This window comes from Drosophila teissieri, unplaced genomic scaffold (assembly GCF_016746235.2).
Source record: "Drosophila teissieri strain GT53w unplaced genomic scaffold, Prin_Dtei_1.1 Segkk54_quiver_pilon_scaf, whole genome shotgun sequence".
Lineage (NCBI taxonomy): Eukaryota > Metazoa > Arthropoda > Insecta > Diptera > Drosophilidae > Drosophila > Drosophila teissieri.
Window position 1 is genome coordinate 27,696 of NW_025225013.1, and position 26,977 is coordinate 54,672.

The 26,977-nt window shown below is 41.1% G+C and overlaps 4 protein-coding genes and 3 pseudogenes across 7 annotated transcripts; 2 read left to right on the forward strand and 5 right to left on the reverse strand.

The window, feature by feature from the left end:
• Positions 1-882: 882 nt before the first annotated feature.
• Positions 883-13,263, forward strand: LOC122625693 (long-chain-fatty-acid--CoA ligase 5-like). Of its 4 annotated transcripts, XM_043805782.1 has the most exons (9): positions 903-1,016; positions 1,081-1,174; positions 3,718-3,909; positions 4,321-4,475; positions 10,608-10,781; positions 11,037-12,214; positions 12,272-12,500; positions 12,641-12,814; positions 12,876-13,263. In XM_043805782.1, exons 3-9 carry the CDS (start codon positions 3,843-3,845, stop codon positions 13,011-13,013), a joined length of 2,115 nt encoding a protein of 704 aa, XP_043661717.1. In that variant the 5' UTR covers positions 903-1,016; positions 1,081-1,174; positions 3,718-3,842; the 3' UTR covers positions 13,014-13,263. The 4 variants fall into 4 exon arrangements, with proteins under 4 accessions (XP_043661716.1, XP_043661717.1, XP_043661718.1 ...); XM_043805781.1 differs by having other exon boundaries at positions 883-1,174; XM_043805783.1 differs by lacking the exons at positions 903-1,016; positions 1,081-1,174; positions 3,718-3,909; positions 4,321-4,475 and adding exons at positions 7,076-7,172; positions 9,309-9,516; positions 9,654-9,689.
• A 643-nt stretch (positions 13,264-13,906) lies between these two features.
• Positions 13,907-19,417, reverse strand: LOC122625692 (UDP-glucose:glycoprotein glucosyltransferase). Its single transcript, XM_043805779.1, has 2 exons — positions 19,003-19,417; positions 13,907-18,750 (listed from the first exon to the last, which is right to left on the reverse strand). The coding sequence occupies exons 1-2, from the start codon at positions 19,229-19,231 to the stop codon at positions 14,333-14,335; spliced, it is 4,647 nt and encodes a 1,548-aa protein (XP_043661714.1). The 5' UTR covers positions 19,232-19,417; the 3' UTR covers positions 13,907-14,332.
• Positions 19,418-19,612: 195 nt separating this feature from the next.
• Positions 19,613-21,444, forward strand: LOC122625684 (cell cycle checkpoint control protein RAD9A-like). Its single transcript, XM_043805777.1, has 4 exons — positions 19,613-19,736; positions 19,792-20,018; positions 20,073-20,224; positions 20,445-21,444. The coding sequence occupies exons 1-4, from the start codon at positions 19,703-19,705 to the stop codon at positions 21,400-21,402; spliced, it is 1,371 nt and encodes a 456-aa protein (XP_043661712.1). The 5' UTR covers positions 19,613-19,702; the 3' UTR covers positions 21,403-21,444.
• LOC122625685 lies at positions 21,384-22,082 on the reverse strand (annotated as a pseudogene).
• Positions 22,083-22,365: 283 nt separating this feature from the next.
• LOC122625687 (glutaredoxin-C4-like) lies at positions 22,366-22,877 on the reverse strand. Its single transcript, XM_043805778.1, has 3 exons — positions 22,703-22,877; positions 22,544-22,648; positions 22,366-22,482 (listed from the first exon to the last, which is right to left on the reverse strand). The coding sequence occupies exons 1-3, from the start codon at positions 22,844-22,846 to the stop codon at positions 22,390-22,392; spliced, it is 342 nt and encodes a 113-aa protein (XP_043661713.1). The 5' UTR covers positions 22,847-22,877; the 3' UTR covers positions 22,366-22,389.
• Positions 22,878-23,460: 583 nt separating this feature from the next.
• LOC122625691 lies at positions 23,461-24,406 on the reverse strand (annotated as a pseudogene).
• Positions 24,407-24,986: 580 nt separating this feature from the next.
• LOC122625690 lies at positions 24,987-25,949 on the reverse strand (annotated as a pseudogene).
• Positions 25,950-26,977: the final 1,028 nt, after the last annotated feature.

The following is a 26,977-nucleotide window of genomic DNA, read 5'->3' on the forward strand; positions in this document are numbered from 1 at the left end:
TTATATTTTCATTAACTTTGTATTTTAGAAAATATGCATGTATTTTATGAAAAATAACGCACCAATATTTATTATTTATGTATTATGTTTTTATGTAATTGCTATGGAATCTAAAGAGTTGGAGCACCCCTTGCAACCGTGTCGAATTGCAGGACCGATTGGAGCAAGTGCGTCACGACACCCCCTGCTTCTCCTGGTCATAAAAAGACAACCGTTTGTCTGCTGCTGTTATCCTTTGCCCGACCTATCCCCCCACCCCTCTAAGCTGAACGCCACCAAAGCAAACAGACACAAGGGCTCTCTCTTCTGCTCTCCGCTTTTTGCCATTCCCACTCCGCCCCCTTCTCTAACGCGGTTTAGTGTAGCACGTGCAGTTTGTTTGCCTTTGCCACTTTGTTTCGTTGTTTGTTATGACTGGAGCTGAGTTAGCGCTCTCTCGCAAATGCCGGGCTCTCCTTGGAGCCCTCGCACACTCACAGAAAAAATGAGGGCCTAAATAGGGAATGATGTTTGAAAAAAATCCTAGTAAATTAGCTCATTTTGTTTTGGAAGTTAGATAATCATAATATCTAATCAAATCATATTAATAATTTTGTAATACTTATTCAATAAAAGAGTTTTAACTCTGGAGTTAGTTAAATGCTACCTGCTACCCGCTCGACATTTGTTTTTTACTTCGCGAAACTACTCGCAGTTAATTTGTTCAGTGTATGCGCTGGCTCTTTTTGGTTAGCGGTGTTCGGTTCTCCGTGTGGCTTCATTCATACGATTGCGGCTGGTGTTGTTGTGTGCGCTGTTGTTGGAGCAGTTGCACGCATGCTCAGAACACGGACTCAAACGCAAACGGACTTTGTTTCCGAGATTCTCGTTTGGCAGTACGCAGTTCTGTTTCGAACGTCGGACCGTTTAGCAGTAATTTTCCGGCCTTCGGTTTTTCGGTATTCCATGCTCGGTTCTAGGGCTTTTCCTCTCTCTTTTCGCCCCGCGCCTACACATACGCCCCCCAAAACGACCCGGTAAAAAATACGATAGGCGGAATCAGCGAGTGCCGAAACGTAAACTTTTCATTGATTTTCCCAGGCTAATTTAGGTGTATGAGAATAGTCGGCCCGTGCCCAAATTTATAAATAAGCCCGACAAATGTGTTTCATCTTCTAGTAGTCCAGATTCGTAGGTAAGTGTTGTTGGTAAATCGCCGAAAATCAATGGACGAAAGTCGCATGTGCCCGCATTGACCTCAGTAGGCTCCATTTTGTTTCTCGCTCTTTGCATCCTCCTTTCTCCGCCGCACCGCCCCTTTCTTGCCCTCTTTAGTTCCTCCTCACGTTTGGCCAAACCTGATTTGACCCGGCTATCAAGAAACCAGTCTATAAAATCGATGGCCTAAACTCATATATTTATATTGCATAATATTCGGTTCTTTTTCGGGAAAACAATTGTCTGAAGTAGTATTTAACCAAAAGATATCTTATGTAAAGAAACGAAAACGTAATTTAAAGCAGACTTGAGGAGTCCTTTATTTTATGAACTTTTGTCAAAACAATATGTTTTAAAATAAATTTGTTGACTTTCATATTTTTCAACCGAAAAAAATTAAATAAAAAATGCATATCGTAAACGATATATACATATATGCATATTCAATATTACATTACATATATATAATCTTTAAAAAAACAATTAGGTTAGAGTATAAATCGATGGAAGAAAATCAATTCTATCATTTAGCCATTAAGTAACGATTTTTCCGGACAGCTAGTGCTATATTCAAACAGAAAAAGATATTAAAGCCCATAAAATCGTGCTTATTCATACATTGGTATAGGGTATATTTACTCTCAAGACTTTACCTACATATTTCGCACTTGTTTTTGGCTCGACCGTCTGCATTGTCCACAGACGAATAATCTGCTTAGTGAGGGGCCTCGACCAGATGTCTGGGTGCAAAGTTTCAGCCGCGGACTGATAAAGGTTCTCCCTGTTCTTGCCGTTTCTGCTGCCCCAAGTCTTATCAGCAGACCAAGAGCTTGGGATGCGCTCCACCAGCCGCCTGCTTATGTGGGTGAAGTGGTTCGGGCTACTCGGTGGCTATGTGGCGTTTGCCTTCCCCCAATCGCAGTCTTTAAGTCCCAGAAGTGACCAACTAAAGAGGATTAAATATTAAATACATGCGTTCCTTCTTTTGTTTGAGCCTCGGAATGGAAAATTCGATGTTTGTATGCGCCTAAAGTTACTTTTTTATAACTTTCTTATAAATATATTTTTAAATTCTCCAGATACGAATTACACCTGCGTGTATAGAATCATTTTGCAGGCACATATCAGGATGCTATATTTCAAAGTTATATTTGTTTTCTATATTGGGATCAGGAAAAACATTAATCTACTCCATGAATTTTGACCATGCTAAAATATTAAAAAAAACATTGTTTGTCTAATCGATTTAATAATTATTAGGCAGTCGTAGGTTAAATATCATAAATAAGTATTTGTCTTCCGGGAAAATATTTACGAAACTAAAGTTTATCGTGTCAGCTTGTCATTGAATTACCATTTCTTATGGTAATTTTATTCACTACACATTACAAGTAGACTGGGAAACATTTTTGTTATAGTCACAAGCATTTAAAAACCTGTTTGAGGCACTACAGCCAGAATTGTTGGGAAATCCCATCTAACTTGTAATGTGTATCAATATTTTAGCATTTATAGATGGGAAATACTCGAATTAATTATTATTCCTGAGAAACCTGTTATTGTAGAATGCAGTTTATGGCAGGTGCTTATGCTTAAGGTCAAGTATAATTTGAAATAAATAGATTTATCAGGAAATTGAAGATAAGAAATATATTTATAATTATTTGTTGTTTCCAAACTTTTTAGATATGAACTAATTTCCTTGTCAACTAGGAAATTTATTTAAAAATAAACATATTGCGTAAATATTATACTATTTTAAGTAATTGCAATTGTAGTACATAAAATTTAGGTCGGTGTATTCGGTGATAGATACATGTATTGACATTCAATTTAATTCTATAAACGCGGCTTCTAATTCCATAAATTATTAATTTTCTCATTTTGTAAGTATTTAGAAAAAAATGCAAAGTTCTGCAGAGCATTGGACAGCCTTAATTGCCGAGTCTAGTCTCTTATGGTTTGTTGCTCGTATTTCAGTTGCATTTTTTTCGCTTATTATTTTAAAACTGATAAGTCAAATTCCGAGCACAGCAGATAAAGCCATAATCGCAAAACTGATGGGCAAGTGCAGCCATGTCTATCAAAAATCGCGGTCCATATGTATATTTGAATATTTGTAGAGCAAATGTGGAAAAATTAGACATCGATCAGTGGACTATGAAGCATGTTTTTTTAGTTTTCATATCTGGTAGGCTCAATATACCCCTAATATAACCCTGCTGCAAGTCCAATTAAAATAATTGAACGCATTTTAATTGTTGTCACTTGACTTCTATAAAATGATACATAGGTAGATGAGTGCATATGGATAAACCCCTAATTAGGCGGAAAATGAATGGCATTTATGGGCTGCGGTTTTGGCCCCTGGTTCAGCTTGATTGCGTTTGGAAATTGAGAATTCTAAATGCCGCATAAAGCCCCTTCTTCAGTACAGTATTTCCCAACTAACCTATTATTATAAAATCAATTTTGAAAAATATTTCACTGATGTGTGCACTTTTATTGATTTTTTTTCAGGCTATCTTCTGTACGCAATCATTAAGCTAAACACGTAACATCCACTCAGGTAGAAAGAACAAACTATAAACAACTACTACTGTAATAGCAAAACAACAATAATATACTAAGGAGAAACAAAAACGATGACGCCAGAGAAATCGGTTATGGCCTACGTCAATCATTTGATTGTCAGCAATTTTTCATATTTCTGTAAGTATTTGTGTACGAGGCTTATTAATGATTAATACACGTATGTATGCCAGGAAAGCATATATGACCATATATTTATTTGAATTTTTTGCAAGCAAGCAATTATTATATAATTTAAAACTATAATTATAACTTTAACTTATAATTATATTAATATAATATTTAAATATAAAAGTAAGTGAAATATAAATGACTATGAAATATAATTATGCTTGTTTATTAGGCATTTGTTAAGCATTATTTCGAGGCGCTATATAAATTTCTACAAATATATAATCTTTAAAAGCTTTTACGTTGTCAGTTTTAAGATTACAATAAAAGGAGATTACAAGAAAAAGCAAATTGACAAAAATAGTAAAATTACGTTTTGGTACCCCAGTCTAATCCATTTTATTTTGGTCACCTCCACAGGGGACGAGATCGATGGGTATCTGTACTACCTGGGAGGCACTTTGGGAACGTTAACCCTAGGAAGCCTGGCAGCTAGTGTTGCATACTACTTTGCAACGAGGCCCGTTCCGGAACGACCGTTAGTGCCTCTGGAAAACCAATCGCCACTGCTAGAGGTATGCTGATTTCGCAATCGATCGACTTCGATCACATCAATTACATCATTTAATGTTCAATTGGGAACTGTTTGTCTTGAGTTTTCTCGGGTTCGGCTGTGTTTGAGGTAAAACAGGAGAATCCCCGAGGCCAAAAACAGCTTTGATGTGCACATGTCCACAAACAGTGCGATCACGAGTCAAATTGCCAAAAACGGACTCTGCTTCGTTGTTGTCGTCACATGATTTTCACACATTTTCACCATTTCGATTTTCATTTCGCCTTTGTTCTTCGACTTTTAGCCGTGACGTCTGCGCCACAGTGGTGCGAAAGTTATTAAAAATAGCTGCACCACCTCATGTTCTATTTGAGTGCCGAGCAGGGAAATGTACTAATTTCTCTGCCAAGACTGCAACATTCTCGCTGATAAATTATCGAATGACAGAGGCACGACAATAATAAATCTTGTCATGGCTCAATTGGCATTTTCCCCTAATTAGTCGCCTGGTTCTCTCAATTTCGATCTATGCAGATATTTTCCGCGCCCATCGCCCCACACGATTGTCAGAGAATTTCCTCCAACTAAATAAATTCGCCGACATTTTCCCCCAAATTGTTGTAACGGACCTTTCCTTTTGTGTTGATTTCATGTAAATAAACAATTATTGACACAATAGCATATTTCGCGCAATATTTGGCATTGCCAGAATGGCAGCCCCATTTTTCGTGGGTTGAAGGCTGAAGGTACAGTGAAAAGCGATAGTCGTTAATTAAACAATTGATTTATTGAATGCTAAGTGATTTTGTTTTTCTGGTAGCGTTTTAAATAGGGGAAAGTTGAATGAAATTGTTCGAATTTCACCTGTGTAAAGTGCATACAAATCGCATAGTAATAACCTTTTGGTTATTAATAAACTGCGGTTAAATCTGGTTAAGCAACAAGTTCTATTACAACCCGACTATCTGATACCCGTTACTCAGCTAGTGAAAGCGCGAAGGAGTCTTCAGCACTGACAGTTTTTGGCGGTTTGTGGGCGCTAGAGTGGGCGTGGCAAAAAGTTTTTTGGCAAATCGATAGAAATTTATAAGACTAATACAAAAATGAAAAAATATCAAAACATTTTTCAATAGTGTGGGCGTAGCAGGTTTGGGCGGTTTGTGGGCGTTAGAGTGGGCGTGGCAAAAAGGTTTTTTGGTAAATCGATAGAAATTTATAAGACTAATACAAAAATGAAAAAATATCAAAACATTTTTCAATAGTGTGGGCGTGGCAGTTTTGGGCGGTTTGTGGGCGTTAGAGTGGGCGTGGCAACATGAATCGACAAACTTGCGCTGCGTCTATGTCTCAGAAGTTAGTATGCTTAATCTCAACTTTCTACCTTTTGTAGTTCCTGAGATCTCGACGTTCATACGGACGGACAGACGGACAGACGGACGGACAGACGACGGAATAGCTTTGAAATAATTTTAAAATGTATAGAATAAATTACAAAATGTTAAGGTTTTTTTTTTATTTGATGTCAAATTCCATCGAACATGCACCCCCCCCCCCCCCCCCCCCCCCCAACCAAAAGCAAACAATAGAAGACAACAGAATAATAAGGAAATGTCAGGCTTTCGACAAGACAGGGCCAACCTGTCTACAAGTGAGCAGATACATTTGCGAGTGCAGTTGTAAAACAAGTATTATGTATAATTATGCATTTGTGAATTTCACTCACTTAGGGTGTTTGCCTAGTCTGGTCTGGCGTGCAAGTTCGAATGCACCAACATTTGGCACACTCTTTTTCCTACATCGAATAGAGTGTTTTCCAATACAAGTGTGCGTGGACACTATAATTGCTAATGTGCGCAAATTGAGGTGCAAATGAAACGATAAATATGTGCGATATGGACTGGCTATGAGCTAAAGCTGAGTGGATCTAGAATGAAAGGTGCATAAATTAAACATTTATTGAAAATTGAGTAATTGACAGCATGTAAGCAGTTTGTAATAAATTTCAAACAATTAGCAACGAGGATAATTGCTGTGGGATGTGTGTGGCAAACATTTTTATTTCATTGGTCCACGAATTTTTGAAATAAAATAAAATATTTCGTTTAATTTAATTACCCACGAAACTTTGTATAATATGAAGCATTTTTAGTTTGGATGCCCAAAAGTAAACAAACGCTTTCTATTTTTGCCGGGCCAAAAGTGGGCGTGGTCCTCTCATATGGACCATAAATCATTTTGGTTATTAAAGAGTTGAAAATTACTGTCACTACCATAACAAAAACTAAATATATACATAAATTCCCATTGTTAGTTTACAAAAGGGAAAATTGAGACAGGTGGACAACTTGATCGAGCCAACCAAAAATTAGATCAAATCTATTTAGCAAAGGAAAAAAGAAAAACCATTTAATATCAAAAGAATATGAACGAATGAAATTTCTAGCCGAACGCTGCATTCTACTACATAATTCCCCCGAAAATACCCCTGAAACCCCGAAATCTTTCGCTCGATTTTGCTCAATCTCTCTCCCAAAAGTTAAGAAGATTCCTCGGGCCGGCCAAAATCATTTTTAGCCACGGCCAATATTTTACTTCTGCTCCTCAGTTCGAAATTTAACATCGTGTCGCGCAGATCGTGGCGGGCTCAAGTCGCCAGAATATATTTCAAATTATAAAAATCTCAAAAAAAAAACGAAATAACAAGCAACAACAACACAATGTACATATCGCAGATATATGTATATCTATGAAACAAACGTATTTTTTTATAAATAATAGCTCGTGTATACTAAACAAAACGAAATAAAGAGCGAAAAAACGCACGACAATTTGCAACAAATTGACAAAAATACAAGCGTTTAATCTCATTACGTAAAGCGCAAGAACCCCAAAAAATGCTCAAAAAAGTGAACGGAAATTCACGAAAAAAAAAGGAACAGATTTTCCAACTGAAATCGATTTGCCAAAGTGTCAAAGTGCCGTCGAGTTGCCACGTGAACTCAGCCCCTCAAGTTCAAGTTCACGCAGTTTCTATACTTAAGACATCTAAGAAAACCGCAGCCCCCAGATTAGTTATATACCTAATTTTAACACGATTTTGATTCTAATTTAGATTGATGGATGTTGTTGGCTTAATTGGTGTGGTATTTGGGTTGTAAACGGTTGATCTTAACAATACGCCAATACCCCATATAATTTTATAGCTGTTTATACTTAGAGAGGGCCAATTTTTTTCAAGAATTTTTGAGCCATGTGCACTTTGAGCATCACAGCATCAACAAATTTAAACAGACTTAAAAAAATTATTATTCTTTACAAGATTAAAACTCATCACTTAATGTTTTACAATTTTACATCTGTTTCTGTCAAATTTTAATTTTGGTTCTAACCAAACGGCAGCAATCTATCTTAATCAATCAACCTAAATGTCAGGAAGTAAAGCCACCGCACCTGCTGATCTTTTAGTATATTATTTTCTATTACAGCTAATCAAATTAAAAGATTGTCTGTGGTTCGCTCTTTAAAAAAATTAATAAATATCATTTTAAATGAGAAATAAGTTAGCGGTGGAGCTCTAAAGACATATGTTTTTAAAACGAAGAATACGGTGAACACTCGAAGTAGGCAATACATAAATTCAGTGCGCTTTAAAAAATATGCCAGCCACCTGGAAACAAAAAAATGTTTTCTTAAACGACCTTCAAATTCCCGCATATTTTTCCTGGGCTTCGTTTTTTTTTTGTGAAATATCTATTGATACCTTGCAGATTCAATTGAAATTCTTCAGGGTCCCGGCTGTTTCATTCATTTCTTTTCTTTGGCTCTCACTCTTTCTGTGGCCAATAGTTTATGTCCGATTTTATGACCACCACAATTACCATAACTCAAAGATGAATTGCTCATTGAGGAAAATGTTTGTTCTCTGCCAATTGCCTCAAAACATCCCAATGAGGCCCGAAACGCGTTCCCCATGAGTCAGTTCCCGATGGTCTCTAGAAAATTTCAAATTCTCCTCTATTTCTTAGCATAGTGCAAAAAGTATTTATTGCACTCGGTGTGTGTGAAAACATGGTTTGATATTTTCTTTTTTGATGTTTTTCTTTTATGCCGCCACACACACAAGTCCCATAGATAACAACAGAGTGGAACGTTTTTACCCACAAACGAACTATTTATAAATTAATTTGGGGCAGGCCAAGCAAAATCCGCAGACGACGCCTTGTCGATAATGTGTTGGCCACTCTCTCTTTTTGTCTTGGCCATTTTACACCGCTCTCTTGTTTTTTTTGCCAGCCCCTTTTTGGGGCCGCCCTGCAGCTGCCAATATTGAAAAATTATAAACAAAATGACTGGGCCGCACTTGCCAAAAATATGTAAACGGACAGCCAGGCGTCATAATTATGCTATGGTTTTTTACTTTTGGTTCTGCTTTTAATGCTGTACAAATTGATGTAATTTAAACATTCTGTGAGGTTTTAATACGAATCTTACCAGGTCTTAAGTGGATTAATAATAAAATATGATGTTATTAGATCAAAGACAATAATACATAATTACATCAGATATAATGGAACAACATTCGATATCAGAAAAGCAATACCCAATAATATCTGGATAATATCCGAAAAGCTTTTTCCACACACTCTTCAATTACAAATCTATTTTTACTCGCTAATTAGCATTTAAACGATCTCGATGTGGTTATGAAATGTGCCTCATGGGAAAATCTATAATTGAAATATACATTTGACCGTTTAAGCACGGGACGCAGTTGACACTTAAATAGCAGATATTAAATGCAAATTGGTCAATTGGCAAATTGAAAATGTGCCTAAATTTGTTTTTGTGTTTACAGTCGCTTGGAAAATGTGCGTATAAAATGCCAGATGAAATCTGAACGATCAATAGAGAAAGCCACAAGTGAAGAAAGTGTCTAAAACCTGCAAACATTGAGTAAACTTAAGAAGTGATAATCCAATTAAAAGGAAACCATGTCCTGTTGCGGCCAAATTACCAGTATACGAGTGCCCATCGAGCTAAGCAATCAGAGCGATGTGCTGAAGGTAACACTCTATAAGGACTTAAAACCTAAGAATGAAATGACAAAACTGCCTAACCAGATTAACTAAGCAATCACTAATATATACTTTATTTTGCTTCTTTTATTTTTGTTTACCGTCTCTTACATTTCGTGGGCTAGATCATATACGATCATCGTCAAGATATCCACCATAGGGTATGCCTCATGTGCCCCTCGGAAACTAGAACTAGAAACTAACCCCTTACCCCTTACCGCTTGGACTTGCGTCAATAATGAAATATATAAACAAAATCAATTTGAAAAGCACTTTAATCTGTGGAAAACAATTAGTTTTGAAAATACATTTGCATTTTGCTCATTAAAATCGGGCTGCAAAAATAAACAAACTAACCGTTAGGATCCTCTGACCAGAACCCCCCCTAAAATATTCGCCCATCGCAGAGTATTTTGATATTCGTTCTCGTACATCAACACTTTCGCGGGTTGCGGTTGTTTTTTTCGCAGCTGTTTACCATAAAGGAAGTGCTCTATGGGCTTTACTTTCGGGCGCACTAATGAAATCCCGCCGAGTGATGGGTTTATGTCTCTAGCCCCAAAATAAATAAAATAAATGATAAATCATAGCGATCGGCTACGTACATAAATTCAAATGATTATTGAATTTATTTTTCGAACAATTGGCTAAAGAAACCCCAAATAAACACACTTAAGGGGAAATGGCCAGATTGACGGACTATAAAAGCACCACATTTTCAAGGAAGGGGTTTCCGATTGTATAAATTCAATTAAACTTGAAATGACGACAATATCCCATTGTATTTTTTTAGACTTTTGGCGTCCTATTTCCGTGGGTGGCTTTTAAAATATATGACGAAGAAATATTTCTTTATTATTTAGCTCAAGACAAACAATCCGCTTACCTTGAACATATGTACATATGTGCATCCGTCTACCCCAACATAAATACTCCATTTATATCTATGTACACCTCACCGAACTCTTGATTGTATATATTCTTTTCACGGTTTTCTACCTTAATATCTGAACGTCTCTCACACATTGCATGTCCTCGATTTTTCTGTTTCTTTTGGGGTCACTTCACTTGCATTGCAGGGTCCAGAACAAATACACGTCTCCAAGTTCTACAAGGAGTCCAAGAACGGCAAGTTCGTGTCCTACATCACAGAGAATGTCCGCACCCTGTACCAGACGTTCCGCGAGGGTGCCTACGCCTCCAACAATGGACCATGTCTGGGTTGGCGCGAGACCCTGACATCCCCCTACCAGGTAAGATAAGCCATTAAATAGGTAATATATGTATGTAGTAATATGATATAATAGCATTTACAAAATAAAGTAAATATCTATATAGTAGCATACCAGTCGGGATAGCTCGTATACGAGTATATCCTGATATTTTGTTTTAACCCAAATTCCTCTAGTGAGATTCCATAGTGATATGGACATATCAGTTACCATATTAAGAGAACTAAACTTCCGTTACATATATTTGAATGTGAACTATAATCTCTGTTCACGTAGTGGATCAACTATGACGAAGCCCTGCTGCGTGCCAAGAACTTTGGAGCCGGAATGCTGGCACTGGGAGCCAGGCCAAAGCAGTTGATTGGGATATACTCGCAGAACCGCCCGGAATGGATCCTATACGAGCAGGGCTGCTACTCCTTCTCCTTGGTGGTGGTGCCACTGTACGACACCCTGGGTCCCGATGCCTGTGCCTTCATCATACGCCAGACGGATATGCAGGTGGTGATTGTGGAGGACGATGGCAAGGCGGCCATGCTGTTGGAGAAGGCGCCGCGCAGTCTGAAGATCATAGTGGCCATCAAGCCCATTCGGCAGACGACCCTGGAGCGGGCTCGTAGCCGAGGCATACAGATATTCTCCTTCATCGATGTGGAGAAACTGGGTGCCAAAGGCAACCATCCAGAGGTGCCGCCGACGGCGGAGGATCTTTGCACGGTGTGCTACACGTCCGGGACGACAGGCAATCCGAAGGGCGTTATGCTTACCCACGGCAACGTGGTGGCCGGCGTCTGTTCTGTGATCCTGCAGATGGGCGACCATCGCATCCGTGCGGGTGATGTGATGGTGTCATTCCTGCCCCTGGCCCACATGTTCGAGCGGTGCTGCGAGAACGGAATGTACTATGTGGGTGGCTGTGTGGGCTTCTATTCCGGCGACATCAAGGAACTAACCAATGACCTCAAGATGCTGAAACCAACCGTAATGCCGGCAGTGCCTCGTCTTCTGAACCGCGTCTACGACAAGATCCAGAATGATATCTCAGCCTCTGGACTGAAGAGGGGTCTCTTCAACATGGCCATGCGTGCAAAGGAGAAGGAGATCGCCAGGGGTGTCCTGCGGAGGAACGGCTGCTGGGACAAGTTGGTCTTCAAGAAGGTGCATCAGGCCTTTGGCGGAAACCTCCGTTTGATGGTCGTGGGCTCCGCTCCATTGGCTGGAAATGTCCTGACCTTCATGCGCTGTGCTTTGGGGTGCTTGGTCCTCGAGGGATATGGACAAACGGAGTGCACGGGGGCCATTACCCTCACCGTTCAGGGAGATCATGTGCCCAACCATGTGGGACCACCCGTGTCCTGCAATGCTGTGAAACTGGTGGATGTGCCGGAGATGGAGTACTTTGCCAATCAAAATACTGGCGAAGTGTGTGTGCGCGGATCGAATGTGTTCCACGGGTAGGTAAACTAATACTAACATTAAACTGCTATTTAATAATTTCAATTTTCGTATAGTTACTATAAGGATCCCGAAAAGACGGCAGAGGCCATCGATTCGGAGGGCTGGCATCACACGGGCGATGTGGGCATGTGGCTGCCAAATGGAACACTGCGGATCATCGATCGCCGCAAGCACATCTTCAAGCTTAGCCAGGGAGAGTACATAGTGCCCGAGAAAATCGAGAATATCTACACGCTCAGTCAATACGTTAATCAAGTTTATGTCTATGGAGAGAGCTTAAAGGTAAATTGTGTTCCCAAAACTGGGAAGAAATGTTTGATAGGGGAATAACCTACAATGATCAAATTATTGATTAAAGAAGACACTAATTGCGAGTTTGATACCTTAGTTGATTGGTAAATGTATTTTCCCAATTCTTTCAGAGCTGCATTATCGCTGTTGTCGTACCTGATACCGATGTACTGAAGCAATGGGCCACGGAGAACAATGTACGCGGCACACTCTCCGTCCTGTGCAATAATAAGAATGTCAAGGAACTGATCATGAACGACATGCTCAACTGGGGCAAGCAGAGTGGACTCAAGTCATTCGAACAAGTAAGCTTGTGCACCACCAAATTATAGGTTTCAAGTTAATATCCGGGATATTCCATTTCAGGTGAAAGATATCTATCTGCATCCGGATCCCTTCTCGGTGCAAAACGGTCTGCTGACGCCCACGTTCAAAGCCAAGAGACCGCAGCTAAAGAGCTATTTCAAGCCGCAGCTGGAGGACATGTATAAACACCTGGATTAAAGCAATACCTATATACATACGTAGACATCAACAACGAATCAAACTCAAGAAACTGGAAAGCATTCATTCAAATATGCCTATACCGTTTTAAACTGATGATAACAAAGACTACAGATAAAGATACAGATACGAAAGCGAACTGTCTAATTTTGTAGTATCGTCAATTCTTAGCAAGTAAGAGGAGCGCAAGATACACCAGATACAGATACAATACACAAAAAAAATATACACAACTTCAAACTGAAAAGGAGAATCCTTTTGGCAGCCGCATTTTTTTATATCATTTAACCGAGAAGCGAACCTTAATTAATATATTAACTATATATTTCCCTTAAACACTTATGATCTAGTTCAAAGTGAATAGAAAACAATTGCGTAGTCTGAACCAAAACATATATAAATAACATATTGAGCAAAATGAATAAAAAGAAAGCTTTAATTAACTATTGTATACTACACTCAGCTCTAGAAGGAAACTAAAGTGAAGAATCAAATTTTTAACTATGTATTAGATACGCTAAACTAAATTAATGGGAATGAAATGTTCATTGCAAATGCTGAGGAAATACTTTTAACTTACAAATGAACGCCAACCGAGAAGCAGATCAAACCTAATAATAAATATGGAAATGATCCACGTCTTTGGACTGCACTGTCTGCCTTACAAAATACCAAATGAAAATTTATTAATAAATTGCTAAAATAATATACTATTTCATAATAAGAGCTAAACAATAATGTAAAGCAGCATTATATTAAAATTATTAAATAGATTCTTTATGTAGATACGAAAGCCAGATAACTCAGAATAATTTGAAATAAAACAAATATAAAGGAAATTCTGATTTTTTGAAAACTTTATTTGAATTGGGCGTTGCCACCTAACGCAAATACGCAGTCGCTAAAGCTTTCTGTGGGTAAAGTTGCCTGACCATCCCAAATAAATGCTTAATAAAATACGCTGAATTAATTACTATTTACTCCACTTTTTAATACATTTGACAAACTTTTAACTTAAAGGCGCGTTCTTTTATGTATGTAGTTTGATGACATTTAATTTCAGCTTAATTTAATTAGTGGCCATAGCTCTTGGAATGCAAGACAAGAAAATCGTTTGAAATCGAGTTAGAAAAAACAATTCAGACTTTAGTGAGCTGTTTTCTTTTTGTGTTGGGTTTACCTGTTGAATCGCATTATGTTCTAATTAAAATGTACAAATGTGTTTAGTTGTTATTTCGGGGATGGCTCTTAGCTAAGTAATCAAGTGTGTATCCACGATATTTAAATTCACTAAATATGTTGATTTAACTACGCGTTGATCACAGCTCGCCGTGCTTGGGCTCATGAGAAGGCGTCACAGTGGTGGCCTCCACCAAATCGTCACCCGAATCATCAACTGCCGAGTCCCTGCCATGCGAATTCTCATGATCCTCGATGCGAGACATCAGCGTCTTCAGCTCAGCATCGTAGTCCTTCCATTCGGGCACAATCCTCTGTGCGGCCGTGAGCTTGGCCTCCTTGGTCTGCGGGTTGTTGCACAAATCAATCACTTTAGCACTCTTGAAGTTGCTGTCGCTGCACCACGTTTGGCACCAAAGCCAGTCGTCAGGCAGGGATTTGATGGCGACCTGATGGATCATGTTGTTGGGCAAGTCCTGATCCAAATTGGATAAACTGTTTGGATCCTGGCTAAGTGCCTGGTACTGGCCTCTTAGTCTGTCTCCTGCCGCAATCTTGCGGAATCTCTTCAAGTCCACCACGTACAAAGCTGAAATGTGGTAACGCCTGCCCATCAGATGGCTTCGCCAGTATCCCTGTTTCCAGAATCGGAAGCCCTCCATCTCTTTGCGAGAATCACAGAATGGCGTGTAGGCATAGGGCGCTCCGCCGAGGTCCATATCATACAACTCCTTTATATCTGTTCTTACGATGGCATCGGCATCCACGAAAATGATTTTTCTCACATTCAGCGGGAACAGCACATCGAGGAAAAGGATCTTGTAGCCCCAAATGGTCCTCTGTTTTTCCGTTTGCTGATGCAGCCAACGGGGCCATTTGTACTGGACCAACTCGTATTGGAAGTTGTACTCACTGGCCATGTGAGGAAGGAAATCCGTAAATTGCGGGGAGAGGTAGTTCTTCAAAAACCAGAACTTCACAGGCGATTTTGTGTGCTTTAGCAGTGAAACCATCATGATCCTTAGAAGACGTTCGTAGAGATGTCCCGATGCCACAGAGAAAATGTTGATGGTTTCCGCATCCTCATCAGGGGCTGGCTGGTTAGCATTACTGCCACCAAAACTGCTGGCGATGCTGTTCCAAATGCCCGATTGCGCTGCCTGTTCGTTGTCATCTGACAGGAGTTCCGCCTGCTGCATGCCTGGCTTCTTAGACACCCTTAATTTGACAACATGAGACCGCAAGGAGGTTATAAGAACTTGAACTTCAGAAGACCCAGCGGAATGATGAGTATTTGTTCCTTCAATGTGGCTGATGGCATAAATATCCGCTGATTTGCCTTCACGTAAGCGTAGGGACCAAGCTCCTGGATTGGCTTTAAGCTGGAAATAACCCAAGTTCGCCATCACAATAGTATCTACCAAGGTAGGTTGACTCTGGGTACCCAGCACCAGCTGCAGTCCTCTGGGCGGAGCTCCGCTAGCAGCATCAAAGCAGTGACCCTCCAACAGCAGATACTCCAAATCAAACTCGCTGTGCACGGGTCCACCAATATCGGTCAACTTAATGTTGTCCAAATCGTAAACTGCTCTTACAGCTTCGATCAACCAGTTCTCTGGTACCTGCAGCTGCTGGGTCAGCAAAGGATTGGCCGGCAGTCCGCTGAATTTTGCCAAGGGACCATCAGATCGGCCTCCATTCACTTCGAATTGCACCTCCGGCTCCACAACATATCTGTAGAAGTTCTTTACGGGCATATCGCTGTGCTGGGGGACGGGAATCAAGTATAAGTTCAATTGGCAGTTCAGCACTTGACGAAGCAAAATAAGTATTGGCGTTAGTTTTTGCGCTGCTCGGGAGGCGGGATCTAAAACGGCGGTTACATCAAAATGAGGAAGTTTCTCCTGTTTGGGCGGTAGTTTTACAACCGAGTGATCGGTTTTCAAGTCCGTTGGAAGCTTAAAGCGAGTTTTGGTTTGCCTAGGAAGCAAACTGGCATACAACTTAAGCAATGTATCGCTCGTGAATTCCTCACTGACATCTTGAGCAGATTCCTTGAGGACCTGACGCACTTTGTCGCCATACTGTAGAGAACTGAACCTAGCCAGCAAGGCGAAATCGGCGCTATCAAAGCTTTCATCCGAGGAAAGAGGGCCATAAAGCCGTCCATTACCGATTACCAAGCGCTGGGATTTATTTAGACCCAACACTCGCTGGGAATAAACTCTCAACATCTTCAGATGCAGTTCTGTAGAACCCAGGATATCCTCGAGCTGAGATGGTATTTCAATTTTTTCCTTTGGTTTCTTTAGCCACTTGAGAACCTGCTCCGTGGCTTGAGTTGGTGGAAGACTCTGCATGGCAGCCCAAACCAGACGATTGAGATTCCTCTGGCTTGAAGCAGAAGAACTTTCAGTGTTAGGAATAAAAGCGACACGCACACTCTCTCCACTTTGAACATATTCGAGAGCGTGGGTGAGCAGTTCTCGACCCTGGTCAGTTTCCAAATCTGCAAACACCCAAATCGTAAGGAACTGCAGCGATGATCGGCCAATTAGCTCCGTAGACTTCTTGCCACCAAAGTATTTAAGATTATCCATTAACGTAGCGGTCATATCCCGGTTAGACAGACGATTTAAAACTCCCACATTGCCTAAATTTTTGTAGGCCACGCCGTTTATATCAAGATATTTTACATCCTCCTGACTAAGAATTCTCTGATTCAATCTGGGCATCACGTGGGGTTGATTCATCAGATAATCAATGGCTACATCGCTGTCTGTCATTTCACCTTTGTACACAGCCTTTTGCAGATTGCTGGTGTGGGTCATTATTTCGGTGAAAATAGCCTCCTCGAAGTCGCTATCAGCGGTCACAACGTTGCTGGGCATTGGAACACCATTCAACAGGGCCTGAGGTTGTCCCTTGTCTCCGAATCCCAGCCGTTGGATGAACTCCGTTGCAAGCTCCCTTCCATAATCGTATGTGGAATCTTCCTCCAGGAACTCCTCAGCTTTGGCAAAGCTTAAGGTTGTGAATTCCTTTGTGAGTTGCTTTACTATGTCCTTTTTCGAGACCACTTTGGTCTCACCAACTGCTGCGTAGATGTCCGTAAGGAAACTCAAAGCAGCTCGGGCATCCTTTTTCTGACTCACATAGTTATAGGCACACGTGATGGCTACGTAATCTGCAAGATTGTCTTCATTGGCGTCCCTCGCATCGAAGACCAGACCCAAGCGAATGGGAGCTTGATGAATGACAAACGACTCTGACAGCTTAATTACGCTTCTGGCTGTGGGCTGCAGTGCATCTACTACCAGAACCAAGTTGAATACATTCTTTCGGATATTCCTCAACATGCCAGGAAACGTTGGGCGCAAGAGATCCATCACCGATGAAGGCCACCTTCGGTACTGCGCATCGTTCTCAATATCGTTGACCCACTGCACTGCAGTATCACGGATATCGATGGCGAATTCTTTTTTGCTGGAGGCCGTAAGATCTAAGGCAAGCAAGGAGCTGGCAAGGCTACCCCTAACATTGTTACTGTGCAGGCTCTCGAGAACACGCATCTCCGAGCGCAACGTCTCAATCAGGGAATACAGGTCCATGGTGTCCGCATCGAAGAACAGTCCGTTGATGAAAAGGGCACCATCTGGAGGCGCTACGTTTAAGCTTCTACCAAATGCTTCCGTATTGTGTTTTACCTCCGCCCTTAGGCCATCCGTAACCTTGTGGGCCAGCAGGGTTCTGGCCAGCATGGGGAAATTATGCGCAGTATATTGAAGAATTTGCAGAGTTTCATCTCCCTGTATTTCTGCAATAGCAGCGGCCGCCTGTAGACCCAAGTCCTGGAACTCCCATGCTTTTAATTGGGCGATCTCATCATTCCCCTGGAGAAGCCTCTGACGCAGTTGATCTAGCGCTCTCTTAAGTGTAGGATGCTTCTGCTTTAGCACCTTGAAATCAAAGCCCTGGACGTCCGATTCATTAGCTAGATCCTCATGAGAAGTAGAACCCGCTTCGGGCTTGGGGGCATCATCCTGGCTCTTGTATTCCGTGGACTTCAAATGGAGTTCCACACCGTAGCCCGAAAGTCGTACCGGTCGCCTGTCCGTCTTGGCCAATTGATGACGCAGAATGTAACGAATCCGGCCAGCATTGGCTTCCTTCTCCAATAATTTGTGATAGATGCGGAATTGAGAGCTTCCCAAATCGCCGTACAGTATCACAGTGCGGGTATTGTTCTCACTGCCAGGAAAAATGTGATCAAAGCTGTAGGTGACAACAGGAGCATCCAAGCTTTCCTTTGCGCGCGGCAGTTCCAGCTTCTTCTGCAGCTCGTTGAAGCTGCAGGCCAGTTCAGAACCCACCTGGGCAAAAGTATAGCTCTGGCAAGAGCCACTGCTCCTCAGTTCCTCGGCCAACTGGAAGTGGGTCTGGATCCGAGGCGTCAAGCTGTGCATGGACACCACCAGCTTGAGCAGGGGCAATTGGGGAGAGCTCACATGGCTCTTGACCAGCTCCAAGGCGGCATTGTATTGCTGCGACTCGGTATCTAAAAAGCATAAATGTAATCAGAATAATCATGTTCTTTTTGGGGAAAGAGCACATTATAGGGCTTTGGGATTGGAATATATACATAAATAACAAAAAAATTTAAGGTTCTTGTATTTTAAGTTCTAAACTATTAATTCATGTTGTATTTTTTTAACAAATACCATGGAGTAGATAAAAATAAATTGGATTCAGATTAAGTAGAATAAAGAAGCTCTTTAATGCGGGTTCTCCCTGACTTATTTACACAAACCATATTCATTAAGAACCGTGTCCAACTTGGTCACCCCCGAAACGTAATCCCAGAAAAGACCAGACTGCTCATCAGCCAGATACTCGGCAATTTCCAGATATAGGGGCGTCTGCGTCCATTTCGCGTTGATCAGCGTGGTGATGGGATAACTCTGACTGGATTCCCCAGAAGTCGGCGTATATAGTGCTATGAGCACCACAGACACACACAAAGCCAGGGTACGTAACATGGTTTCTACTTGTTTTTAGAGGATTTTCACCACGCACATCACGGATACGGAATATAGAGAGGAACTTAAGGCTTTCCTTCTTCGATTATTTCACTTTTCACCAGTTTTCCGCTGGTTTTAGCCCAGTTTTTCTTAATTTGATTTAGAACTGATGTGGCGTTCGTTGCTGAACCGGCATGCCGCAGTGTGACCAGACAACATTGGGAAAGCAATCGGGGTAAAAAACATATTTTAATTTAAGTGCACAATATTAATATGCAAATTCTGTTCCATTCAAATATAAAACAAGTTATTGAAAAATAAAATTTCTGCAATACCAAGATAGAAACTTACTTTAAAATACATAAATGGCTACCCAATTGTTTGATGGTATTTTCCCATACATGTTGTGCAACTACTATCACTCTAATTTGTTTGTTTACAAAATTCAGCGCGAATTTCGCGACCAAAAATATAGTGCAAAAACTGCCAATGAAATATACCTTAGAGGGCAGCAATGCTAGGGGTACCAAATGAAAAGCTGCAAAACTTAATCGTAACTAATTTAATTATTTTTTTAGTCATCGCCAAAGCCGTACAGTCGCTGTCCAAGGTGGGCAAGGAAATGTTCATCGAGATAGACCAGCAATCCTTGCAGATGCGGGCCATAAATGCCACCCAATCCGCCGTGGGCAGCATATCCTTTAAAAGATCCATGTTCGAAGTGTATGACATGCCGCCGCACTCAGATTTTTACTGCAAGATCTCCATGAAGGGATGTTTGGCCGTGTTCCGCAACATGAATGAGGTGAGTTCAAAGTTATGCACACTGGAATTAGTTATGAAGAATAATATATTCTAGGTGGAGTACTGCGAACTCAACTTGCTGGACAACCAGACCAATCTGCAGGTGAATCTCCGCTGTAAGCTGGAGACCACAAAGGAGGCCACCATTTCCATCATAGACGACCAAAACATTAACACAAACATAAACACCGATCAGATGCCGAATATGTGAGTTTGATTCTAGATATTGAACTTTGTGTTCATCGTGTTTGGGATAATTATTAAAAATCGATCTACTTAATATACATTGACTCCTTGTTCGCTCTATTACGCAGATGTGTGCCTTTCTGCATAATGTATTTTTTCGACAACTTCCCTTAACTAAATCATACGCTAATACTTGCATGCATCCCAAAAATTCGTATAATTACCTTATCTTCCCTTTCAGAATCCGCGGCGATCACAAGCTGTTGACGGACATCTCCAACAACTTTAACTCCTCGGAGGAGGAACTAACTTTGGAAGCTAACTTGGGTAGTGTGGTGGCCAAAAACTACATAGAAGGCGCCCGAGTGAATGATAAGTTCATGCGCACGCAACTGAAACTTAAGCCTAGTGAATTTGAGCAGTACCAGGTGACGAAGGAAACGGTCATTACATTCTGCATAAAGGAATTCCGAGCATTTCTTCTTTTCGCCGAGTGCTTAAATGCTTCGCTGACACTGGAGTTCGACGAAGCAGGCATGCCTTTTCTGCTCAAAATTAAGAAGCACGGCGAGATCGAATGCTTGCTGATCATGTCCACGCTATCCCCCGATGATATAAGCTTCTCGGAAGAGTATTGTCAAAAGGATCTGACAGTGCATGATGAGGACGTACGAGCGGCAGCTTCAAAGCGGAAGAGCACCGCTCCGGGCCCGAATGTAACCAACAAACGCAAAGGCAGCTCTTCAGAACCGGCTGCAGTGCAGCCGAAACGTCGAGTGGAGGAGACCCAATTAGAATCGAGCCTAGATAATCCTCTGTTCCTTTTCCGGGACTCGGAGGCGCCTTCTGTCCAGCAGCCTCGCATCCTTGCCGAGGTGGACACCGTGGTTTTAATAGAAGACGAGGCGGAACAAGAGGCTCTCATGCTGGCAGCCGCGGATGCCGCATTGGAGGCCAGCATAGCACATTCTTCAGGACCTCCAAACAGCACAGAGGTTTGTTTTATCAACACGGACGACTCTCAGCAACCTAAACCGCCAGAAATCTCCTCTGATGAGGATGAAACTATACCCCAGTCACCTGAGCGCCCTAACAAGGTGCGAACTATCTTCTCACGGTGCTTTCAGAGAACCTACGTTCCGCGGGAGCCATCACCCAACACTCAGTGTTATGCGCCCAATTCCGATACAGAGGATTAGCCTAGATTTGATCGTTTATCAGCAAATACACTCTACGTCTAAGTCAGGTTGCCTTCTGAATATTTATATGCGGGAGGAAGTTGCTGGTAATCACGGCAGCCACCCTGGTATGCAGGTCCTGCGCGTTCTTCTGGCCTGCTGGAGAGATGTGTGGGCCGACTGAAGACTAAGCTGGGACTTGATGAGCATTTGGTCAGTGGTTACGAGCTGCTTTGAGGCATTCAACACAAAGCTGCGTGTGAAAGCGGTAAGAGATCTCCAAATGGCAATGTTGTTTTCAACTGGAAAAGAGCATTACGTTGCAATGTTTGGACACACAGGATTGGGGACTTACTTAACTTCCGCTGGAGCAGATTATTCCGGTAAATGGAGGCCGTGCTGTTGACCTGGTTGCTGCTTCGACGTTGCTCGTAAATGTCTTCATCATCCTCTTCTTCGGATGCTTCGCCCGAGACTTCTGCAGCAAAAATCTGTCACAATCTGGTTTTATTATAGGAATGCTAATTATATGCAATATACCCAATAACCTTATTCTTGTCGTGCAGTTCCTCATCAGATTCAGAGGCTTCCCCGCTCACCAAATCAGCCATCATTTAGCTAATTAAATGTTTTGATAAACAATTTTTATTTACTGCTTTACGGTGCTGCCAGATCAGTTAAAACAGCAAGTTGTTGCTCACATCTATGTTAACAGATCCGTAGGACTACACTCACAAAAATTATTAATCGTAACATTTAATCATATCATTTAATCGTAAAAATAAGAAACAATTTAATTGATTTACCCAATTTGAGTTAATTGAGCGGCAACCCTGTAATTGTAAACGCAATTAAGCAATTTTCCCAAAGCTTAGAACATTTTTTTTTAAGCAGTGCAAACATACATTTTTAAAGAATTTATTTAGGACTTTGAAGATTAACTAGAAAAGCGTGCACGAACATTTTTACATAAAAAGGAGCTCTGAACAAAGTGTAGGACATTATTTACTAAAAATATTTCTGCAGAGCTCCCGTTTCGAACATTCGTTTGATGTCGGTACCACCGCCAATGAATTTGCCATCGATGAAGACGCGCGGAACCTACAAAATACGCAAGATATAATAACCAAGCTTCGAAATATAAAATTTTTAGTGCGCCCACCGTTCTGGCACCAGTAATCTCGCCCAGAACTGCCTGAATTTCGTTGCCATCTGGATTTCCATCGAGTTCTATTATGGTGGCGTCCACATTGAGCTTTCTGAAGGGCTGGAACGCAAAGATGTGATCACGATTGGTGACTTTTAAGGTCTTGTTACTCACTTCTTTGGCCATCGTGCAGTAGGGACAGTAGGTCTTGCTGAATATCACCACTTTATTGCTGGCAATGGTGTTTTCAACGAATTTGGCCTGCTTGGTAGACATATCAACTATTGGTGATCTTAAAGCGGATCCAACTGCGCCCATAAGCTCGAAATCCAGGAAAGGGTACGGAAACTTGGGGGCAATGCGGGGAGCAATAAAAGCTGCGACAGGTGTAAGCTGCGGAGAATTATCTCTAATTTACTCAGTTTTAATCACTGATTACCAATCAGCTGTTGTGGCTCTTGTCAGAGTTGCCACGCTGTGAAATTACCGTCTCGTAATCATAAACATGTTGAATATTCAATTATTTCCATGTATTTATGCAAAGTTTATGGTATCTAGTATTGTGTACAAATAAAAGACAAATTTGACTATTGCAAAAACAATGTTTATTAAACTCTGTCAAGACATTCAGTGACGCTGCCACATCAACGAATTTCTTAAAAACTAAGGGGATTCCTTTTACTTCATTATTTCAAATATAATAATCCGAGATGGTACAGAAATTTGTAAATACCTTAACAAAGTGTATTTGTTAAAATACTTTGGTATAGATAATTAACACTTGTATGTCCGATTCCCTTTAATGTTAAAGTTTAAAGATTAAATGCAGTAAGAAAATCCCGTGAAAAAATAAAGTTAATTTTCAGGAGTCCCATTAAAATATTTTAACAATTACACTGCTTATTGCACTTAAGCACAAATTTAGTCTTTTGCTAGATGAGCAAACAATGTGAGTTAGCCATTAGAAATTGCTCCAGAGCATCCTTTGTTTCCACTTCGCTGGCTTCAAGGACACTTCCTCCAGAGCCAACTTGTTGCTGGTGGTTTGAATTTCTAAAAAAAAAAGGCGGTAATAACTTCCTCATGTCATATTAGTTATCAGACTGACTTGTCAGCTGGCCGTGCTGTTTGTACTCCTCCATATCTTCTCGGAAGCGTCGTCGAAACAGCCTGTCGTTCCCTCTGTAGCTTCAGTAGGGTCTGCTCTTGATCTTTGATTTTGGATTGATGTTTCTGGGCGATTTGCTGGCGATACTGCTCTAGTTCGTTTAGTTTCTTTGCTTATGTCGGGAAAGCTGAAACTGCTGCTCGAGGATGAACTCTTGAAGCTCACACTCCTCGCACAGATCCTCCAGCTTCTCCAGCTCAACCTCTAATTGCTGACCCATTTCCTCTAGGGAATTAAGGACCCGTGAGCTCGCCTGCAATTGGGCGATCAACGTGGAATCCCGCCAGACTGTTGTTCAGCTCACTAATGATCCTGCGCTGATGGCTGGCCTTGTTTGGATTCCGGAGATTGGCTAGCAATCTGCGCAGCCTTCTCAGCGTTCTCTTCGTTGCGCCATGGATCTGCTGCCAATCGTCCTCATATTTGGCCAGCAAACTGCAACCCGCTGCCACATTTAGATGACTGGGCACTCCATCGGTTAGCTGAAAGGGAGCACTAAGGGATAGACTACTGCTCCTGCTGGACGACAAACTCTCGTTAGGCCCAATGGCGAAGTGGGGGTCGTAATACCACTGGTTTGGCTGCTCCCGAGTTCCCGGAACTGACACGCTGGCGATATGCTGTTGCAGACTCTCCGAGATCACTAGACCCTCCTGAATCGCACTGCTCAGTTTCTTTTTCAGGTTCCCAACATCATGCAACCACGGATTTTATTTATTTAACTAAGCGATATCTAATTGTCTCGCGCTGGCGTTTTCTATCGAAAATTGAGTGGTAAATAAAGAATCAGCTGTTCAGGCAGGTGCCGAAAGAAAATCGGTGAGAGAGAGAGCAACAGTTTGTTACTGTACTCGAGGGGCATATCAACTATAGTAAGAGGTCTGGTTTAAACTAAAAAAAATAGGAGTCCAAATCTTGAATTAGTAAAAAATAAAAAACTAATTCTAAGGTGAAAGGAACTTAAATAATACTTAGTTAGGTACTACCTAACAGCTTAAAAATTCTAATACACATACAATAAATTTACCCAATGTAGATATATTAAACAATCGCATTAGGGCATCGACTAGTTATTCGGTGGTATATATTTAATTTCACTATTTAACTCAATTTGTAAACAATAAACTAGATATGTTTTCCTTTAGAACAGCGAGTGAGTTCTTTCAAGTTGGGTAAAAATGTCCATTCGTTTCTGTATCATATTATTTTATGTTTGTTAAATATACAATTTCTTTGTGTCTTGCAAACGATCATTATAATTATAAAAACTTTAGCCTAATTAATCCTCAGTCAGTCCACTGTAGCGAGAGCTATACATTCGTCCACCTGTTGATTGCGTTATCCGATTGAGATAGATTATTAGGTTCAGACGCAGGTTCAGTTTCAGATGCCCTTTTAGGCTCTTCATGGTACGCAATTATTCAATATCACTATTATTACCAGATTCTAGGGTTATACAGCTGCCGGCGCTGTTCTCAGAATCGGAGTCTGAGTCCGAGCTTGAGGAATCGCCACCGGACTCGGAATTCGAGCTTACTTAATGGTGAGAACATTTTCTCTTCGTCGCGGATGAAATCGACAGGGCCTCGGGTTTCGCGGATTGTCCACCTCTTCGTCGGACATCAGTTCTCTTACTATATCGCTTATAGGAGAGGAGGACGTGCCCTAGACTCGTTGGCTTTCTTTTGGCTGTCGGGTGAGTAATTGACCATAGGCCATGGCCACTGCAAGAGCCATTTGCCTTCGATGGTTGAGGAATACATCTGAAGGTGGTGGTATATGTAACGACTCGCTAGGCGGTAGTTCCCATCGCATTCGCTGCTGCTCCTTCGTCTTCTTGTGATTTTTTGCTTCTTGACCTTCTTTTTGTGCTTTTTCCGCCGATGTAGCTATTCCGGCCTCGACTGCTGCTCGAACTCTGCTGCTGCTACTCCTTCTTCGGCTGCGCTTCTTCTTGGACTTTTGTGGGCACTTCTGCTACGCCTGCTGCTGAACTTCTGCTTCTGTTTGCACTTCGATTTCTGGGTGCATCGCGGCTGTAAAGTAGTGGACTTCTCCTTTCGTATACATCATCCAGATCCTGCAGCTTCTGCCGGCAATTTGCCTGCGTGCGCTCCATTTCCCCTATCATTATGCCGAATCGCCAGTGTAATAGTGCGACCGAGGAAGCGTTGTTGGTTTGCCCAAGGATTCACTTTGCGTTCGATTTGTTTTTTGGCTGACACTAGACATCGGACCTTCGATTTCGCGCATCAGCTCGGCAATCGCCTTCTAAAGAAGAAGTATCAAAATGTATAAAAAATGTATCGGTTTTTAATATAAATATTTACGTTGTTAGGCTGCGTCCATATCCATTTGTCTATGGCATTTAATTAAATACCAATTGCTAAGAATCGAAAAATACCGTCGACGATAAGTGCTACTTATTAGTATTTTTTAAATACTGAGTATTATTTAAAATATCGTACCTAAAAGCGAATATTGTACAATTGACTTAGCACACTCGCAGAAAATTATCAAACATTCTTTTAAAGAATACAATTAATTAGTCCAGACATTAAGTAATTATAATTATTAATATATATTTATAATTGATGTGATATGACAGTACACAAGGCGTACTTTATTACCAGCATTATAACCAGTAAATTTTAGGTTTTATTGAAAGAGAGTATAACAACTCTTGTGTTTTAAACAAGTCTTAACGTAATTCATTTATTTTACTTTTCAAAAATGTTTCCAAAATTTTTCAAAGGTTCACCAACAATCAGTTAATAGGAATTCTGCAACTAAAGAGTATAAAGATTTTGGCGGCTACGTAAATTAGCGATATTCTTGTCGATGAATGTTCTCAGAGTGCATCTACAAAATACCAACGATATCGATTGGCACAATCATCGATATTAGTTTAAAAAATGGAAACCGGGCCCAAAATTGGATTTCAAATTGGTTAAAGTAACGTTTATTGAAAAAGATCACAAAATAGACTACGACTAATATCACAGGAGAATCACAATCTTTATGTTCCAGATTTCTGGAAAACTATTTCCTGCCGGCTATCACTTTCTGCATCCAGGACACGTATTTACTGACGCGCGTATATATTCCGGGCAAACCTGGACGAGCACAGCCGATCCCAGTGGACACCACGCCCACGAGGTGATGCTCCTTGGACATCAGCGGTCCGCCAGAATCCGCCTGTGAAGGTAAGTAAACCCGGAGCATAACATTGGTGCCGTATCAGCCAAGTGAATACTCACCCAACACGAGTCGATTTGACG

Bases quoted from the DNA above. Each gene is read 5' to 3' on its own strand.
- LOC122625693 (XM_043805781.1), top strand. From the start codon at position 3,843: ATGACGCCAGAGAAATCGGTTATGGCCTACGTCAATCATTTGATTGTC. The intron at 3,910-4,320 runs GTAAGTATTTGT...TCACCTCCACAG, and splicing joins CAGCAATTTTTCATATTTCT to GGGACGAGATCGATGGGTAT. The intron at 12,815-12,875 runs GTAAGCTTGTGC...ATTCCATTTCAG, and splicing joins GACTCAAGTCATTCGAACAA to GTGAAAGATATCTATCTGCA.
- LOC122625684 (XM_043805777.1), top strand. From the start codon at position 19,703: ATGAAATATACCTTAGAGGGCAGCAATGCTAGGG. The intron at 20,019-20,072 runs GTGAGTTCAAAG...AATATATTCTAG, and splicing joins TGTTCCGCAACATGAATGAG to GTGGAGTACTGCGAACTCAA. The intron at 20,225-20,444 runs GTGAGTTTGATT...CTTCCCTTTCAG, and splicing joins ACCGATCAGATGCCGAATAT to AATCCGCGGCGATCACAAGC.
- LOC122625687 (XM_043805778.1), bottom strand. From the start codon at position 22,846: ATGGGCGCAGTTGGATCCGCTTTAAGATCACCAATAGTTGATATGTCT. The intron at 22,649-22,702 runs GTGAGTAACAAG...TTTGCGTTCCAG, and splicing joins ACTGCACGATGGCCAAAGAA to CCCTTCAGAAAGCTCAATGT. The intron at 22,483-22,543 runs GTGGGCGCACTA...CGTATTTTGTAG, and splicing joins AGATTACTGGTGCCAGAACG to GTTCCGCGCGTCTTCATCGA.
- LOC122625692 (XM_043805779.1), bottom strand. From the start codon at position 19,231: ATGTTACGTACCCTGGCTTTGTGTGTGTCTGTGGTGCTCATAGCACTA. The intron at 18,751-19,002 runs GTTTGTGTAAAT...TATGCTTTTTAG, and splicing joins CACGGTTCTTAATGAATATG to ATACCGAGTCGCAGCAATAC.